The following is a 19,617-nucleotide window of genomic DNA, read 5'->3' as shown; positions in this document are numbered from 1 at the left end:
ACGCACTGCCCAGCTGATTCACATTGCTGTAAGCAACTTCGGAACCCAGTGTGCACACAATTTCCGATAATTCAGTTTCTCCAACACAATTTCATGAAGACATGAACGTGGAACTTCTGGAAATTGCAGGGAGAGTGACGTCATAGTGAACCCCCTATTCTGTCGAATCTTCTCTTCAACTGAACACACCAAATCGTCAGTCACTAAAGACAAGTCCTTAAGACTAAAGATGGTCGCTCACTCCATTCATCATCATGCACACCTGTCCTTCCTTCATTAAGAAGTCTTACCCATCTTTGTACCATCGAATCACTCATTGCATGTTCTTCATAAACCTCAATAATTTGTCAATGAATTTCAGCTGCTTTAGCGTTCCTCGCATTCAAGAAACGGATAACTGACCTAATTTCACGTGGCGGCCGATTTGATTTTCTTAGACATTATAAACACACGCACACCAAGAAGCGTACGCACTGCGAGAATGTCTGAAAATGGCACTAATGCCTTGCTAAGGAATCAACAAGCTCAGCATGCATGCTGCACACATGCATTGCGATCGCAGCGCTGCAGTGAAAATATTTAAAAATGGAACTTACTTCTGGATATCCCTCATAGATAAGCATTATGCAATTAAATGGAACAGTCTGAATGTATCAACTCCACACACAAGAGACTATTGTGTGTGTGGAGTTGATACATCCATAAATCTAATATAAAATCCATAACATATCAGTGTTATGTGTGAGTGTATGGGAAAGTGGTTAAGAAAGAAGGAACCTGTTGGTATATTTTTTTTGAACAGTTGGCAGGTCTAGTTCTTGGGGAAAATAGTATGAGAAGGACTGTTCCAAAGAACAGAGGAAGATGTAATTTGGTAAGTTTGAACCTTGTGAGCAAACACATAGGGATTTAGGGGTGGTGTTATGTGTGAGTGTGGTGGTAGTAGTAGGTAGATAGTTGAAGTTTAGAGGTCATATTGCTAAATTGCTAAGGCAGCTCATAAGATTACTTGACTATTGAAGATCATACTAATAAGTAGAGATAAGGAAGTTGTTATTCCTCTTTATAAGGTCCTGATACACCCTTCTCCCTATCCTAAAATTTTCCAAGCTACCCAACATCTCTTTTCAATACAAGTGCAAGCACATTGAACCTATTTCTCCTTTTCCTCATTTACTCCATATGCCTCTGTCTTCTGGTACAGTCTTCCTCATGAAGAGGTTCCCAACAAGTATAACCTCCAGTTCTTCAAACAAATAAACAACAAAAAAAAAAAAAATAGATTTCTTCTTTCTCAATCTTCCACCTGCACCCCACACATAGAATTGATGTCCTATAGGTTCTTTTACCTCACATGTATGGGATAATTATTAACAAAAAATAATAATAATAAATAAATAAATATATATATATATATGTATCACCAGCTTCTTATCCATCCCAATTTTCTTCACTATGAAACAGAACTCCATGTGGAATCTTGCCATATGCCCTTTGCAAAGTCCAGCAGTATTACTGAGTAGCCATTTTTTTTATCCAGCTCAGTTGTCACTTTATTATAAAAAGTTAGCACATTACTAAGGTTTAACCTTTCACTAACCCATGTTGCACCCTATAAAGTATCATGTTACTGTCACCCAGTCCTGAAGTCCATCTTTTACCAACTTCTCTAGTACATTAATCACAGGTACTGATTAACCTATGACTTCCTAAGTGAAAGAAAAGAAAACTTTCTTCAATTGCTACTTCTGTCTTGGAGCCTCCTTTATTCAGTGGAAGTATTTATTATTATTCAGGACCTTCATGAAGTCACAAGACTCGCTGTGGGAGGCCCATCTTATACAACACAAAGTCTATCATACCACTCCTTAAACTCATTCGCTCTTCATGCCCTCACTACCCCATCAGGCAATGTGTTCCACTCTCCAGCCATCCTCCATACAAAAATTCCACCCCTCACCCTCTTGTTCACCACTTCCATTCATAACTTCCAGGGATGGCTTCACCTGGTTCTGCCCTATGAAAGATCTCTCTCAACTGTCAATATCCTGTAATTATCCCTCAACAGTTTAAACATCTCAATCATAATCATCTCCTCTTCTTCTGTCTATTAGACTCAGTTGTGCATATGCCCTCAGTCTATCCTCATAACTGACATTGCACAGTCCTGATATCTAGACTGATGGTCAAGTCATACTAATTTAGTCAACCATTAATACTTCTGGCTGATCTCCAGTGTAGAGAAAAATGAAAACCTAGTACATCAAAGCTAGAGTCGTGTTATCTATTTGGCTAAAAATTATTAACAGATAAATTAACAAAAGTTAGGCTACAAGTTACTTACAGATAAATTAGTGATATACTCTTCATGCAACTGCTCTCATTTATACTTTTTCCATAACCTCTTTTTCATCTGCGGTTCCTCTGTGATATTGTTAGTCATCCACTTTACATCAAATCGTGTTCTCTTTTTTTCACTTGAGACTAATAAAATATTTCTGCACTAGTTCCCATATACTGGTGATATCTTGTCCTAATTCCATCAATGCAACTCACTGAAGCTGTTTTCTAAGATTATTATAATTGCCTGCCTTATAATTCCACATAAATTATTTTATTATTATTACTTGACACCTCCAGGGAGTCCAAGGACTCATCAAGGGAGGGCACCTACTCTACAACTCTGTCTCCACCACTCAATCCACCAACTACAACAAGCCGCCAATGCTATCTACCGCCAACCACTACTATTTTCACAGACAATCACAAATATCCATGCTTACGGTGGGATTTGAACCCACAGCCTTTTGACTGGAGAGTGGATACACTAACCACTTGGCCAGCCAGGCCGGCATCGAAATAATTTTGATCAATAATTCTGCACATCTATAATCTATTCATCCCCAGATAAAGACTACATGGTCACTTTCTGCAACCGGGGCAGCATAACATCCCAATTACAATCAGCTCATTGGATACTTGGACCAAATCCCAAACTCTGAACTCATGTTCCTTCTACCACTTGTTGCCAAAGACATTACAGAAATTCATTCCCCTACTACTACTACTACATGCTGTTTCTTCTTCACAATTTATACTTAGAAGAACTAAATTACACAGATACTTAAATAGATCGATAGTTAGATACTAAGTTAAACTTAGAGCAGAGTATAGTAACTGGTGAAGGAAAGATGGTGATGGCTTTGTCTTTACAAGAGTTTAATTTTGATTTTAGTTGTTTCATGAAATGTGAGGTGTGCTATATGTATTCGTTCAATTATGTCGATCAGTTATAGATATTTAAGGTGGATGGAAGGAGGGGGCATGTGTGTGCAAAGTGTGATCTGAATGCAAACTTGATGGGTGGTAACGTATCAGTAACTGAAGATGATAGTAGCAAGAATGCCCACAAGAAGGATGAGTGCTCGTCCGATAGCAAAGAAGAACACTGTAAAGAGCAGCAAAATAGTAATAAAAAAGTTTTGAAAAAGCAAATAAGTGATCTGCTGAACGAAACAATCAATGGTAGTAAGAATGATAAAATTGACTGAATGTAGTGTAAGTAGAAAAATAGGATTCATTTAACAGTAAGGTGGCAAATGGCATTAGCAGAAAACAAATATGTGTGACTAGTGATAAAATAGAGAGAGTGAATGATAGTAAAAAAATGATGCAAGATTTGAAAGCTGAATGAAGATGAGGTGAAGAATTTGGTGAAGATGAGGCAAGAGATGAGATGGATGCTGAATGAAATGAAGAGAATTGTAGATATGTATGGTAGAGTGAAGAAGACAAAAACAAATGATGTCGCTATGAAAGAGGTAACAAAAGATCCGCAAGTGGTGTTGTATGGGAATTCGATTATTAGAGGTGTGGTAAATGAGAAGATGCATAAGTTTATTTTCCTAAAGGTAAAATGAATAGAGCGATTGAGGCACTGGATATGAGGAGTAAGCGAGTAATGTTTACATGACAAAGAGTCTTTAACTCCATGAGGTATTAGGATAATAATAATAATAATAATAATATACTGCTGTAGTTAAAATCTCTCATAATGATCACTTATTTTTTGCACTTGCCAAACTCAATTGCTTAAACATCTCTCTCTCTATCCTCTGTTTTCCATGGCTTATAGCAACATCCCACTAAATATCTTGTCCTGTCCACTTCCATCTCACATCATACATTCTTAGACTCATTAATGCCATTTCCTTCCAAATTCCCTACTTTGAGAGGACACAGCTTATTGCTTATCATAACTAATATCCCACTGCCATGTTTGCCCTTCCTATCTTGCTGATATATGCTATATCCTTCTGCTTGTTATTTCACTTGATATATGCTGTACCCTTCTGATTTTGTCAAGAGGCTGTTGCATAAACTGAAGAATATGGAATTGGATATAAACTCTTTACTTGGATAAGTGAATGGTCGACAAATATCAAAAAGTGGTATAAAGTAAGTGAATCTGTTAGATTTAAGGTGACCAGTGATGTCCCCTTAGATCAGTCCTTGGACCATTGTTGTTTAATCTCTATATTAATGATATCAGAAAGGGACTGACAGGAGATCTTTAGCTGTTTGCTAATGATGTAAAGTCAAGGCAATCAGAGATGCTACTGATATACAGCATATATATACCACATATATCACTTTCTCATACCTATCTATCAGCCAGCCATTTGTCCAGGTCAGTAGTTTATATTCCAATCATATATTGTGGTGCTTCCATAGCACAATTAGCAGAGTACTAACACAAAGCGCAATTCATAAGATAAGACCTGAGCTCGAACCCCATCATGAAAAGAAAGATCTTTAGGTGAACTTTTTTCAACTGATTGAATTAGTTAATCTCATATGAGGTTGGTAGTGTTTTTGCCGGCCTGGTTGGCTAAGTGGTCAGTGTATCTGCTCTCCAGCCAAAAGGCTGCAGGTTCGAATCCTGCCATGTGCCTGGATGTTCGTGATTGTCTGTGAAAATGCTAGTGGTGATGGGTGGTAGATGGCGTTGGTGTAGATGATGATGGTAGTTGTGGTTCGTTGTAGTTGGTGGAGACAGAAAGTTGTAGAGTAGGTGCCCCTCCCTTGATGAGTCTTTGGACTCTCTGGAGGTGTTACGTAATAATAATAAATAATATTTTCCAGTTTATACAACAGCCTTTCATGTGGTATGCTATCGAATACCTTAGTGAAGTCCAACATCATCAGAGCTTATCCATTACCTTTTATCTAACTCAGTCATATCATATTATAAAATAAGAATAAATTGTTAAAAGATTATCTCATTTTAGTAAATCTCTGCTGTTCTGTGCAAAGTATAGCTTGTCTGTCAACTCAATTCTGTATGCACATTCTTACCAACTTCTGTAAACCTTCTCTACCATTCCAGAGATATTGATAGGTTGGACATTAGTTTTTGCACCGCCTATATATAACAGAACTGTCATACACTTTTACCATTCCTGTGGGATCTTTCCTGAGCTGGGACTCAAGTTATACGAACATGTCAAATACCAAGCCAATTTGGTTGAGCATCCTTTAGCATATGTGCTAATATCACACTGGCTCTGTTGTCAAATTCATATCCAGGTTATGCAACAGCTTTTCAACATGCACCTACATAGACCTGGTTGATAGAGATTAGCAAAGTCAGTACTCATTATTTGAACAATCTCATACTGCTTCTAACACAAGGGTAGTAACATTTGCATTCACTAAAGTTATTCCTCAACATTCATTTTTTCTTGTACTTGCAGCATAGTGATAAAATTCTATTGGGTTGACTTTAGTTGCACAACCAGTTTCTTTTCATACTCCAATTTAGCTTTCCATACAATACTCAAAACTTTTCTGGCCTGCACTTTATATATTTCATAACTCCTCTCACTGTTGTTATTATTATTATTATTATTATTATTACACCTTCCATCGAATTGACAGACTCATCGTGGGAGGTTCATTCACCTGACAACATATTTATCATAGAATCTTAAAGTCCTTTACATTCCTTGTATTAACGACACATTCTGGTAATGCATTCCCTTTACTGAAAATTCTCCATGTAAAAAATCTACTCCTTCACACCCTTCTTCACCACACTTTTACATAACTTCCAGGAATGACCTCTGGTTCTTCCCCTCTCACCTTCTACTCTTTTTATAATCCTCTCTGGATTAATCTGATAAAATCCTCTCACTAACTTAAATGTCTCTATCATATCACTTCTCTTCCTCCTATCCACTAAACTCTGCAATCCACATCTCTTCAACCTCTCTCCATAGCCAGAATTCCAAACTCCTGATATTGTCTTAGTCACTCGTCTCTGGACCCTCTCCAATGTCTCCACATCACATTGAAAACCAGGTGACCAGATCTGAGTACAATAGTTCAAGTGTGGTCTGACCAGTGCCTTATACAGTGGCACAACCACTTCCTTATTCTTGCATATTAGAGTACTTCTTATCATAGCAGCACTACGATATGCAACCTTTGCAACCCTATCACTATGCCCTCTAAACTTCAGTCTACTGTCAACCATCACTCCCAAATCTTTAATAGTTAATTTCACAATATTTTTTCTAAATCATGTGGATCTCTTGCTTAATAAGATTACACATCCATTTCACTCCCACCCTGTTTGGTGTCTGAACTTTGGAGACACATTCACATATTGCCTCATTTAAGCACCTTTTCAAAAGCTTCCATGCATTGCTGATATCCTTCCCATTCATTAAGTGATACCAACTGGTGGCAAAACAGTTGCATTCTCAACCGAGATCCCTCCCCCTTTGATATTATGATCAAATCTAATACTCTTTTTGATCTTGTGTTCCTTCTTTCACATACTGTACTGTGCTTGAGATTGTTGTCTTGCAATAGTTTAATAAATTCTCCTTTATTCTTATCATAAGATTTCTCTTCTACCCAATCGATGTTTGGATAATTTAAGTCACCTATAATGATTAGTACCCATCAGAGTAATTTGGTGATGCATTTTATCATCTGTAGCAGCCAGCCAAATTACCAGGTCTGTAGCAATACCTCACCAACTTCACACTAGATAGCTTCAGACTTGCTGCTACATGGGGCATTATTACTATTATTGCTTTCACCCTAAGTGGACATCATTCATCTGATATCCACTTTCCTCCTTTCCTATTACTTCTGTCTTTCCTAAAATACTATGCTCGTTACATTCATTTCCAGTTGTACATCTGACTCGATAGCCAGGTTTCTCTAATGTCAATAGTCTTATGCCAAAACATATTCACCAGAGCAGTGAGTGAACTCTACTTCTTTATTTCTAATGCTTCTGCTATTTGTGTATAGACATAAGAAGTTACCTTCTGGCTTACAGTCGTCTTTGCCCAGTTGGACAACTTTCTCTTTTCTGTCCACAGACACACTCAAAAAATCTGAACCCAAAGTGTACATTTCCATTCCTTCACCAGATTCATGGCATTCATACATTGTAACATTTGCACATACCATAGCTGAACTTACACGCACACATGCATGCACATTCTCAGATTTCCTTTCATGATGATCTAGTTTCCCTGACTATCTGTATTAGGTCTGAGCACATTAAATAAGTGTCTCTTATTTCTCTGGGCTCCTGATGGCAAAAACATAAATCCCGAAACTTGCATCCATTTCTTCTACACAGCCTGTGCATTGATTCACTAACCCTCCTTTTTAACTCAATGCTGTCATTCTTCTGTAATAAGCTAACAATTTTCACTCTTTCACTTTTATTTCTCTCTTCTTCCAACAATAGCTAATTAATAATTTCTACAAAGTGTATTTTTTTTACATATACACTAGTACCTTACATATCTATATATACTAATATTCCATAATATTATTCTAGAAAAAATGCCACAGAAATTCATGATTAGTTCCAATCGATGGATTGGAGGAGACAATCCCTGTTTTATTATTGCAGAAATTGGACAGAATCATCAGGGAAATATAGATATTGCAAAACAGATGATAAAAAAAGCTAAAGTGAGTGATATTTTACATACTAAAAAACTGAAGGTGCTTTTTTAAATAATATTTCTTTTTTTTTCTGTAGATTATAGTAATTCATATAGTGATTTTATTATAATCAAAATTCACATCATTAGTAATGTATGCAAAACAATAAATAAAACAGAGATATCCATACTCAAATTGAATATGATAGAAGAATAGAAATACATTCCTGAGGAGTTTCTCTCTGTTACCATATTTATAAAAACATTGCTGAAACGGTGCAGACTATTTTGATTACAGATTTGTTGGCATTATAAGTCTTCATGCAGTATTATCAATCACAACTAAGAATCACAAGACTTAGTTGCATGAGCTTCATGCCACATTTCTTAGGAGATGCACTGCATTTGGTTACTGCACATTTGTACATCTCCTAGAGATCCCTTTCCTTTCACTTGTTCTCATTCCTTCCAGGATAAGAAAATTTATTCTGTACCAACTAGACTCATCTGCTTTGCTGGTCACTTATTGCAACTGATGGAGAGGGGGGGGGGGATTTCTGTACTTTAGTTCAGTGTTACAGTACCTCAAGTCTTCTCCCAATTTTTTGTCCATTGTCTTTGAATTTCTGAATTACTAATCTTCTTTCAATTTGCAGTTCCATTGGTAATGTTGCTAGTGATTGCATCCCTGCTCTTCTCAGAAACTTTGAAATGCCAAGACAGAGGTTTCTCCTTATAGGTAAAATTTTTTGTATCTAGAGTGATGGTTGAGGTGTTTGGATTAGAATGCATGATTTGATCAATAGGTCCAGAGTTCTTATAATGATCAGCATATAAGCAAGAAAATCAGTAAAAAGTGTAAATAGGTAAAATTTTTTGTATCTGGAGTGATGGTTGAGGTGTTTGGATTAGAATGCATGATTGGATCAATAGGTCCAGAGTTCCTATAATGATCAGAATATAAGCAAGAAAATCAGTAAAAAGTGTAAGCGGGAAGAAAATGGATATATTGCCCAGATATGATAATGCAGAATTAAGGAGAAGAGCAGTGATAATGATAACAAGAATGTGTTGAAAGAAAGATCTGGAATATGTAGATTCTTTGAGTGCATTTTATGATAGAAGAGAGTTATTATTATTATTATTATTATTATTATTCCTGATACCTCCAAGGAGTCCGAAGACTCATCGCGGGAGGACATCTTCAACTGTCTCTACATCTTACCTCTACTACGAATCAACGCCATCTACCGCCCACCTCCAACACTACCACAACTAGTAATTTTTTTTGTCTGTAAATTGCGTGTGTTCTGAAGGGCCGATTTGTATGTATGCGGGATGAAAAACCCGAGTTTCCGGGAGAAAAAACCCTGCTACCTCCGTATGAGATCGGCTAACTCACCATCGATTGAAATCGACCAGATAAAGATTCCTCCCGTCGCGACGAGAATCGAACTTAGGCCTATTCCAATCGAAGGGCACAATGTACCGTCGTTCTTCCAATTGCGCTACGGAGGCGCTTAAAGAGTTATGTGTGCAAAATGGTTTACATTTGAATGTGGAAAGACAGGCATCTGGAAAGATTGTTGCTCTCTTGTTGGCAAGTCAGTGTGTTAGGACAGGGAGATGGTCTCTTGTGGGGATAGACACTTTGGAAATAGGAGAATGTATGGTATATCATAGAATCAAATGGAGTCTTGGGAAAATAATAGTAAGTTTAGGAATAGTGATAATGCACTGATGCTTCTCTATAAAAATGCCAGGTGTATCAGGAATAAAGGAAACGAATTGATGGCATTAATAGCTTCAGCATCTCCATAGATTGCTGGAATCGGTGAAACATGATTGACAGAAGAGGATGTTCCTGACTGGGTAATACAAGGGTAATAGCATATTTTGGCAGGAGATGAGGAATAAATAGGGTGGTGTAGTGTTATTTATCATAAGTAAATAATGAGTTGTATCCTCTCAGAGTGGAACATTTTGGGGAAATGGTTGTCATGGTTTTGAGAGTATGGTGTGAAGTGGAGGTAGGCAGAACAGGATATCAAGTGGAATGTTTTTATATGCCAGGGAACATAAAGGGTAAAGACCAGGAAATGTGTAATGTGAAGATCAGGATATGTTTGGCAAGTGCAAAATGACCATTATTGAGTCACATATACTCTATTCTATAGGATAATAATAATAATAAAGGTGTTTTGCAATTTTGTAACATGGTGGACTGCATTAGTTTTCCAATGGAATATTCATTCTGTGGACTTTTGACAGTCCATACTAACGAGGTAACACTTGAGTTGCTTCTTGGTTTCCTCATCCTAATTAGAAACATTATCTATAAGAATGTTCAATTTCCTAATCTAAACAGCTAAAATTCCTAAAGGCTGGATGTGACTGCTGTGGGTTATATTCCACTTTCTCCTTAGTGAATTTCGATGTACAGTACTTAGAAAGTAACACACTCAGTATAACTCCCATTTTCCCTCATATTGAGAAATGTGTACTTATATCATTCACACTATCGGATAGGAATACTGATGGATCAGTAGTGGTCAGGGAAGCGAGCACCATAAGGTGTAGTTGCATTAAGTTTACACGATGGCGTTCTTAAGGAGTTTCTTCTTCAACTTTCCTACTTTCCTAGGAGAGTAAGCAGAATATCAGATATCAGGTTTGTGCCAAGAAATAGAAAATGGATGTTGCAAAGCCATGGCAAAAAGAGTGTGAGACATGGATGGTGGCTGCGAACAGTTTTTTCCTGGGAGGACCTTTATCTTTTAGATAAGAGTAAGCTCTTGAAGGATTTGCCTTCAAGTGATACTCAAAATAAGCCTTCAAACCCACATGATATTTTCAATTGCAACCAGTTAAATGAGAAAGTAGACCTGTCTGAATTGGAGTTGCTGGATGGCCAGTTACCTCTCCTTGATGATCCCGACGTGATGGTGGGAGATGTTGGTGCTTTCTTGGATTCCTTGTTGGATGGGCCTTGATTAAATACAGCTATGGATATATTATGCACTGAAGAAGTTTTGTGCACTTTATCTCTTTCTCATTTTCCTGAAGTTGATGTGGATCATCCTTAGTTTCATATACCTGTTGGACATGATCACAGTCCTGGAAATCTCATTTATTCTGGGAAGTATACAACAGAACAGAGTCTTCCAGTATTGTACCATGAACTTCCATCTACCCCTTTGAACATGATGAAAAAGTACCAATATTCAATTTTGTTGAAGGCCCTCTTCAGTGTTCTCAATGTTCAGAAAACAAAAAAAATGATAAAACAATATTTTTTTTATCAAATTATTCTGTTGAAAACAGTCCACCACACTCTTCTAATGAAATAACACAATCAGAAATTCAATTACAAGCAAAAAAAAGAGCATTCTCCATTTGGTAAAGCCAAAGATCTTTTAGCTTAAAACCACTATCTTCACCAGAAAACAAAAGTTTTGTTTCTTCAGAGTTTCTGCGTAGTTCATCTCATTCCTCTGAATATGATGCTTCTAGCGACTGCACAGATGTGGAAGAATTAAATTGCACTCCCAATGATTTATTGATTTCCCCAGATGAGAAAAATGAAGAAAAGGTCTCTATCAAAAGTAATTTCAAAATTAATTTTACAAAAAGTGATGCTGTACCCACAATAGAAAATTCAGCATTAAATTCTGTTTCCCATCCATCACTCAGTTATTCTAACTTGATATCCACCTAATATTTTATTTTATTTAGTGTACTTAAATGTTTTGTTTTGCTTGTAATTGTTTGTACTTTTTTTCTTATTTATTTAACGGAATTTATTAATTGAATAATTAACGATTACGTTACCTGCCAGTAAGGAATGATGGCGGATTCAGCTGCAGTCGCAAGTGGCGTATTGCCAAGTCCTCCCCCATTTAAGAACTCTATTATAAGCAATATCATAAGGGACTTTGTGGCATGCAGTACTTGCGGCATGTATGCATCTCGGGAATTGGATATGTGGCTTGTGAAAGAGAGCGGAGAGCGTATGTGTGTAAAATGCAGGCAGTGCGAGGAAATAACTGCATTCGAAATATCAGTATCCGACCTTGTTGCTCCAGGAATGGGGAATGAATGTAGGAAGACAAGTAGTGTGATAGGAGAGAATGAAAAAAATATATACATGAATGAGAAAATAATAGTTGATAGTGTGAAAGGCGTGAGTGACTGTGAAAGTTTAGGAAATGGTTTTGTTTGGGGGAGTGAATTTAGATTAAGAGTGACTGACCTGCAGAGGGAGATAGATGAGCTGAAAGAGGAGGTGGAATGTCTTGTGAATGAGAGCAGAAGTATGAAAGATAAGATTAGGAGAATGGAAGAGATAAATGCAAGCCAAATCAGAGTAGGGGAGAGAGAGAATTTTGGGAGCGTTACAAGAGGAGAGAATGGAAACAGTAGAAGAGAGGGAATGAGTGAGAGGTATGTGGGTGCTAGAAGAGGAGAGAATGGAAACAGTAGAAGAGAGGGTATGAGAGAGGTATGGGAATGCTAGCAGACAAGAGGATGGAAACAGTAGGAGAGACGGAATGAGAGAGGGATATGGAAGTGCTAGAAGTGGAGAAAATGGAAACAGTAGGAGAGAGGAAACGAGAGAGAGGTATGGGAATGCTAGATGAGAAAATAGTAGTAGAGGAGAGGAAATGAGAGAGACCCATGGGAATGAAAGAAGAGGAGAGAATGGAAACAATAGGAGAGAGAGAGAATGGTAAGAGGTATAATGTATGGCGACTCAATGATCTGTGGTGTTCAAGATAGGATGCATGAGGAGTGTTTGCCAAGAGGAACAATAGAAAGGGTGGCTATGGCAATTAAGAGAGGTGACAGGGTGGATGAGATGATTGTGATGGTAGGAACATGTGATTTGAGTGGTAATGTAAGTCGGGCAGCGAGAAATATGAGATTTTTGCTTGAGGCTGTACGGAAGAAGAGAGAGAGAGAGAGAGGAAAAATAATGTGCGTGTTGCCTAGGTATGATAATAATGAACTGAGCAGAAGAGCGGTGATATTGAATGGCATAATAGCGAGAATGTGTGGCAAGAGAGGACTGGTATATGTGGATACTTGGAGTGCGTTTGAGGAAAGAGAGGAATTGTATGTGAGAGACTGCTTACATTTGAATGAAGAAGGACGTAGGCATCTGGAGAGATTGCTGTTCTGAACGAGTCAGTGTGTCCCAGGGAGGATGCTAGAAGGGATGGCCTCTTATGGGAATGGATACTTGGGAGAAGGGAGACGACATCAGGTAACACTGAGCCCAGTGTAGTCTAGAGGGGATAATGCTGGGTATAGAAACAATGGCATTTATATGCTTTATACTAATGCCAGGAGTATCCGGAATAAGGGAGAGGAATTGGTGGTGCAGATAGCATCAGCCTGGCCAAAAGTTATTGGGATCACTGAGACATGGTTGACAGAAGGGGATATAATAACAGGAATAGAAGTCGCTGGGTACAGCATTTTTTGTCAGGATAGGAGGGAAAAGTGTCGTGGTGGGGTACTGCTTATGATAAGAGATGACCTATGACCTCTAAGAGTGGAGGCTTTGGAAGGAAGTGAGACAAATGATTTTGAGAGCATATGGTGTGAGGTAGAGGTAGGCAAGACAGGATATTTAGTGGGGCGTTGCTACAGACCCAGGAGCACAGAGGATGGGGACCAGGAGATATTTAGACAGTTAAATTTGGCAAGTGCAAGAAGAATGATTGTTATGGGAGATTTTAACTACAGTAGTATAAATTGGGGAGAGGAAGTTGCATGTAGCAATAAGGGAATGGAATTTCTAGAATTCTTGAGGGACAAATGTCTTAGGCAACATGTAATAGAGGGAACAAGAAGTTCAAGAGTTTTGGATTTGGTCATAGCATCAGAAGAGTTGATAATAACTGAGATGGCATCTCTCCCACCAGTTGGAGAGAGAGAGAGTGACCATATGGTTTTGACTTGGAAAATGAATAGACATGCAGGAGTATCAAAGAGACGGGAACTTATGTGGAATTATAAAGCAGGTGATCATGACAGTCTTAGACGTCAACTTTGGGAAGTTTTATGGAGGGAAGATTGGAAGGCCGGGATATGATTAGTGCGTGAGAAATTGTGAAAGAATATTTGTTAGCAGCAATTTTAAGTTGTATACCAGGAGTGAAGAAGAGGACACAATTTGGAGTAAAGTGGATGACAAACAATATTAAACAGGAATTGCATGCGAAAAAGAGGCTATGGATGAGATATAAGGAGACAGGTGAAGAGAAGATGCATGAAGAATATAAGACACAGGCCAGAAGAGTGACTAGTGTGGTAAGGAAAGCGAAACTGAAATATGAGAGGAGATTGGCCCTAAGATCCAAAGAAAATCCTAGGGAATTTTTTAGCTATGTGGCCAGTATGAGGAGAAATGACTGTGGAAGAATGATATCTTGGGATAAAAATGGGAATAGAGTGACTGATGCAGAGGACATAGTGGAATTGTTCAATGAACACTTTATTGGCGTATTTCATCCTAGAGGAGTCAGTTTTAATGTTAGAGGGATAGGGCTGGTTCGAGGTTTAGAGGTACAGGAGGAGAGTGTGTTTCAGATACTGAGTACTCTAGATGTCAGTAAAGCTTTGGGACTGGATGGTATTTCACCACGAGTTTTGAGAGAATGTGCTAGGGAACTGACAGTGCCTTTAACCTGGCTTTTCAATGAAAGTCTGGGTGTGGGAAATGTGCCTAGGAATGGAAGGATGGTAAGATAGTGCCATTGCATAAGGGTGGTAACAGACTGGAAATGTCTAATTATAGGCCAGTCTGTGTGTCATCAGTAGTTGTTAAGATCTTGGAGAAAGTAGTGAGGGACTGTATACAGCATTGGGCAGATGAGGGTAATGTTATCTGTGAGAGTCAACATAGATTTGTGAAAGGGAGCTCTTGTTTTAGCAATATGCTAGCCTTTTATAATAAAGTTACAAGAACATTAGATGAGGGAAAGGCATATACTGCAATTTTCTTAGACTTAGCGAAGGCATTTGACAGGTGCCACATGATAAGCTGATATTTAAGTTGCAGCACATGGGTCTGGATGTCAGATTGGTCAACTGGATTCAGGATTGACTGTCTGATAGGTATCAGAGAGTTGTGTATGGTGGAGCAGTTTCCAGGAGGCAGACGGTTACAAGTGGTGTCCCACAGGGCTCAGTACTTGGACCTATATTGTTTAACATTTATATCAATGATATTGCCAGTGGATTGCAAGGGAGGGGAGATATTCAATTGTTTGCAGATGATGCAAAGCTGGGAAGGATTATTAGTAATAGTGCAGATGTGGTAGCCCTGCAAGAGGATTTGAATAAGCTAGATAGATGGGCAAATGAATGGGAGTTTCAGTTTAATGCAGCAAAATGTAAGGTCTTGAGGTTTGGGAAACATTGATGGTTTGCTGCATTCTCTATGGGAGAAGTTATACCGGAGGAAGTAGGGGAGACAAGAGATCTGGGGTTGATGATTGATAGAAACCTGAAATTTAGGGGACATATTGCAAAGGTGGTGAAGGTAACACAGAGGATTGCTGCAGATATGAGAAGGACCCTGACCTGAAGAGATAAAAGGGTTATCATTCCATTCTATAAGTCTCTGATTAGACCACACTTAGACTGTTGTTCTCAGATTTGGTCCTCAGGATTTGAAGGGGATAAATTAACTGTGGAAAGGATACAAAGGCAGATGACAGAGATGGTTTCAGGACTGTACAATTTTGGTTATGAGGATCGGCTGAGGGAATGTGGACTGCAGAGTTTGGTAGATAGAAGAAGGAGAGGTGATATGATTGAGACTTTTAAACTGTTGAGAGGTGGTTACAGGGTTGGCACTGGGGAGTTCTTTCGCTTGGTTGAACAGCGGGAGGGAGTGATGACAAGAGGCCATCCCTGGAAGTTACGATAGGAAACTGTGAGCAAGAGGGTGCGGAGTGGTTTCTTTGCATGGAGGGTGGTTGAACCATCAAATGCATTGCCTGATGGAGTGGTGAGAGTGAGAACGGTCAATGAGTTTAAGGAGTGGTATGATAGACTATGTTTCTTAAGGGGGGGACCTACCCTCGATGAATCTTGGCAGACTATGTTTTTAGGAAGGACCCACCACGATGAGTCTTTTGACTCCATGGATGCCTGAATAATAATAATAATAATAATAATAATAACGCTCTAATTACCTCTGATTTCAAGAATACTATGATATTGTTGAAATTTGTCCAAATATGATAGATGAAGTGAAGTCCAATACATACCTTTCATGTTCCAGGAAATCTATATCTCGATCAGCATCAGAACGAGCTAGAGTGAAATCAGCTGTTGCATCAGATTGCAAAGTAGTCTTTCAGAAATCTCATAGGGAAGGGAAGAAACTCAGTAACCAAAATGCAACTACTAGGTATCGACTGAAGGAACGAGCAGAATTAGAGCTTTTAAAGAATGAGGAAACATCTTTAGAAAATAAGAACAGAGAATTAAATGCCAAAATTAAGCAGATAGGTAATGAAATGTCCTCCTTGAAGAGTTTAATGAGAGAAATGTTAAGGTTAAAGAGATAATTAAGTATATGTGAAAGATTCTCATCTGTGGGCAATTTTATAACATGCTAACATTGGAAATTTATTTTAACTAGCTTGGAAGAATTCAGTGCTATTGGTTTCAGCTTCATGTTATGCAAAACATCTGGTGAATGTAATAACTGTAGGGCAAATAAAATATGTATTTTATGTACGTATAAAGTTATGAATTTCAAACTGGTTTTATTGTTTAAACTTAAAAAAAAACTGCTTTTTGCCACAGTTTTATTTTAAAGTAAAGTTTATTAAATTGACTCAGTATAAGTCCATTCAAAAACTTCCCAAGTACCAAACACCATTCTTATTCCTTCTATCCAGGACACATCGGACTGATCTTAATTGTGACACAAGGCTTCCAGGTCATCTAGCAAATAATCTTGCTGCCACTGTTCTGCTAGGTGTGTGCCTAAGAAGACACGTAGTCGTAATAGTATGTGGTATGTGCTACCAAGGTTGTGATTTGCAGGGTTGAGTTAATTTTTTTGTGTGTACGATTTAAAAGAGTCCATTACTTAATAAATAATCCATATTCTGTATTTCACTTTCTAGTTTCCCAGTTTCAACTCTAAAACAACCATGAAAAGTCAAGCAAAGAGAAACCTCCTCACCTAGCCTCTTAGCCTTCCAGATTCACTCCATAAATATATGTAGGATTAGTTCTGATCATTTCTATCTGCAGTTTACCAAACCACACCCATTTTTCTGAATAGAAACTCCAATTTCACCTTCTTCTACCACTACTCTTGGTTTCCCTTTGTTTCAGTTAAACACTCTTCGATTCTTTTTATCTCCAAGGTGGCATTTGGTCATATTCACTCTGTTGCTATGTTAGAGAGTTCCCAACTTAGGAGTTTCTTTCTTTTTTTTTTTTTTTTTGACCTATTTTGGCTTAAAATCACCCTGTCCCATCATATCAAATTTACTATATTGCTTCCCTAATGGCATCAGCCATTCTGAAATTCTTTAAATGTGGATTTTACTCCAGCCCAACTTTCCTACTGAGACAATTAATTTGAACAATTTTACAATTAAGACAATTTGAGAGCAAATACCAGACAACCTTAACACTGTAGATCTCTTCCTTATTAGTGACCTTTCTAAGTAAACTGTGGATGCTGAGGTACATGATTCCTCAATGTACTGATTTCTTCTCCCATGGAGCAACACTTGCACAGTCGTTCTCATCATTTCACTTGGCATTATAACAATGCCAAGTGGGATGATGAGAATAATGATGATGATGGTTTTTGTGGCTGCTGTGCTTGCTTCTTTGGTTGGATTTTTGTTTTCATTCTTCTGAACATGCACTAAACATATCACTGAAGCAATTTTTGTTAGTATGGAACATTTATTCTCCATTCCACTTCAAATTTTAATCCCTTACGTAAGCCTTGTTTTTCCAAAAACTGTTCCAAAGCTGTAAAAATAACTAGGCATGTTATAGATTCTCATCGAAATCTCTATCTTCCTTCTGTTTATACCAAAGTCAAAAATTGCTGCAGGTAAACTATCAGTACATCTGAAACTCAGTTTGATGAGGCTAAAAGCAGGAAACTTGCATCTTGTCCAAATTACAATGGTACTTTCTGGTCTCTTGGTAAAGCTATTAGCTGTAACTTTTGCATTTGGATAATTCTATTGCATCATTATCTGCAAAGTCAATCTCCTGGCTTTTTACTTTGCTTAATTTTTACATAGCTATCTTGGTAATGTTGCTGTTAATTTTCCAAACACCAATATCGAATATTTTCTTTTGATTTTCTTCTAGAAAAAGATCAGAAGAATACTGTGCATTTTAGTTTCACTCACTTCATTCTAAAGTCACAGCGAAACCATTAACAGTCAACTTCATATATTACATTGAAACCTTTTAGTTAATGACCCACCTCTTATTAATTCACTCCACTGTCTTTCACTCAGATGCTCAGTATTAGGGTTTACACAAAAACCTACTTTTGAAAAACCCGTTTTCGAATTTTTAGAAAAAAATATAATTAAAACAGTAAAAAAATATTTATACTTATTTAAAAATTTTTCAGTTTATTTAATATTTATGGAACTACAAAAATGTAACAAAATAAAATATACTCTATACAAAATCAAATAAAAAAAAAGAATAATAATTAAATCTGTACAAAATATAAATTATAAATTTTTATTTCATTTAGTATTTTTCTTCAGGAAATATGATTTCAAAAATCATAAAATGTCCACTAAACAATTACTTAATCTTGTTCTTATTCTAGATACAAAATTGCCTGAAATAGAAAATACTTATTTCTTCAGGTTCCTCAAGAAACCTATGAATTGATTTTTCCATGGCTTCTTTTAGAACATTGTCTTGATTAATAGTTTCTCCTTCTCGGATATATTCATCATCGGAATCTGTTTCTATACAAGAATTTGGATATATTCTAGACAATATTTTTCCAATAACATCGAGTTTTGAAGTTATTGGAAATACACTAGATTTCTTTGTTGAAATGTTTTGTTCATTTCGCAAATATAGCAAATGGTTACCAATCCAACTTGTGTTCTTTCTTGAATTCATACTTCTAAAGCATTTAATAATTTGTTGATAAATTGGCATCTTGCCACCCTAAGGCTTCAAGTTGCTAAATGTACTGGTCCCAACACTTAAAGAGCTCCATGATTTTAGGATATTGGGCTTCATTCCACATATGAGAAGCACAAATATCATTCAAAGCTAAAACAACACATTCTTTTAATGTTATAAATCTTTCAATCTTCTTCTTATCAGCCATTTTCTGTCCACTGCTGGATGAAGGCCTCCTCCAGTTCTTTCCACCTTTTTCTGTTCTTGGCAATGGTTGACCAATTTTCCCCAACAAAATTTGACAATTCATCACCCCCCTTCTTTTAGGATGTCCTCGGCTTCGTTTCCCTTCTTTAGGAATCCAGTTCATTAGTATGGTGGTCCATCACTCATCTTCTCTTCTGGATAGATGTCTGGCCCATTTCCATTTTAATCGCTTGTGGTGAAGAATGATGGCAGTAATGCAAGTCTGGCT

General features: G+C 37.4%; 1 protein-coding gene across 4 annotated transcripts in view; it reads left to right on the top strand.

Moving 5' to 3' along the window:
* The window catches only part of NANS (N-acetylneuraminic acid synthase), a 158,738-nt gene that overhangs the window by 15,229 nt on the left and 123,892 nt on the right, over positions 1-19,617 (top strand). For all 4 annotated transcript variants that reach the window (XM_090408944.1, XM_090408942.1, XM_090408943.1 and 1 more), the window contains exon 2: positions 7,871-8,007. In XM_090408944.1, coding sequence (XP_090265070.1) covers positions 7,876-8,007 — 132 coding nt within the window. In that variant the 5' untranslated portion in view covers positions 7,871-7,875. The remainder of the gene's footprint in view (positions 1-7,870; positions 8,008-19,617) is intronic.

Source organism: Typopeltis vanoorti, chromosome 19 (genome assembly GCF_054136105.1).
Source record: "Typopeltis vanoorti isolate ZY-2024b chromosome 19, IOZ_Tvanoo_1.0, whole genome shotgun sequence".
Classification (NCBI taxonomy): Eukaryota; Metazoa; Arthropoda; class Arachnida; order Uropygi; family Thelyphonidae; genus Typopeltis; species Typopeltis vanoorti.
The sequence above is the reverse complement of the archived record's forward strand: the minus strand, read 5'-3'. Positions and strand labels throughout refer to the sequence as shown.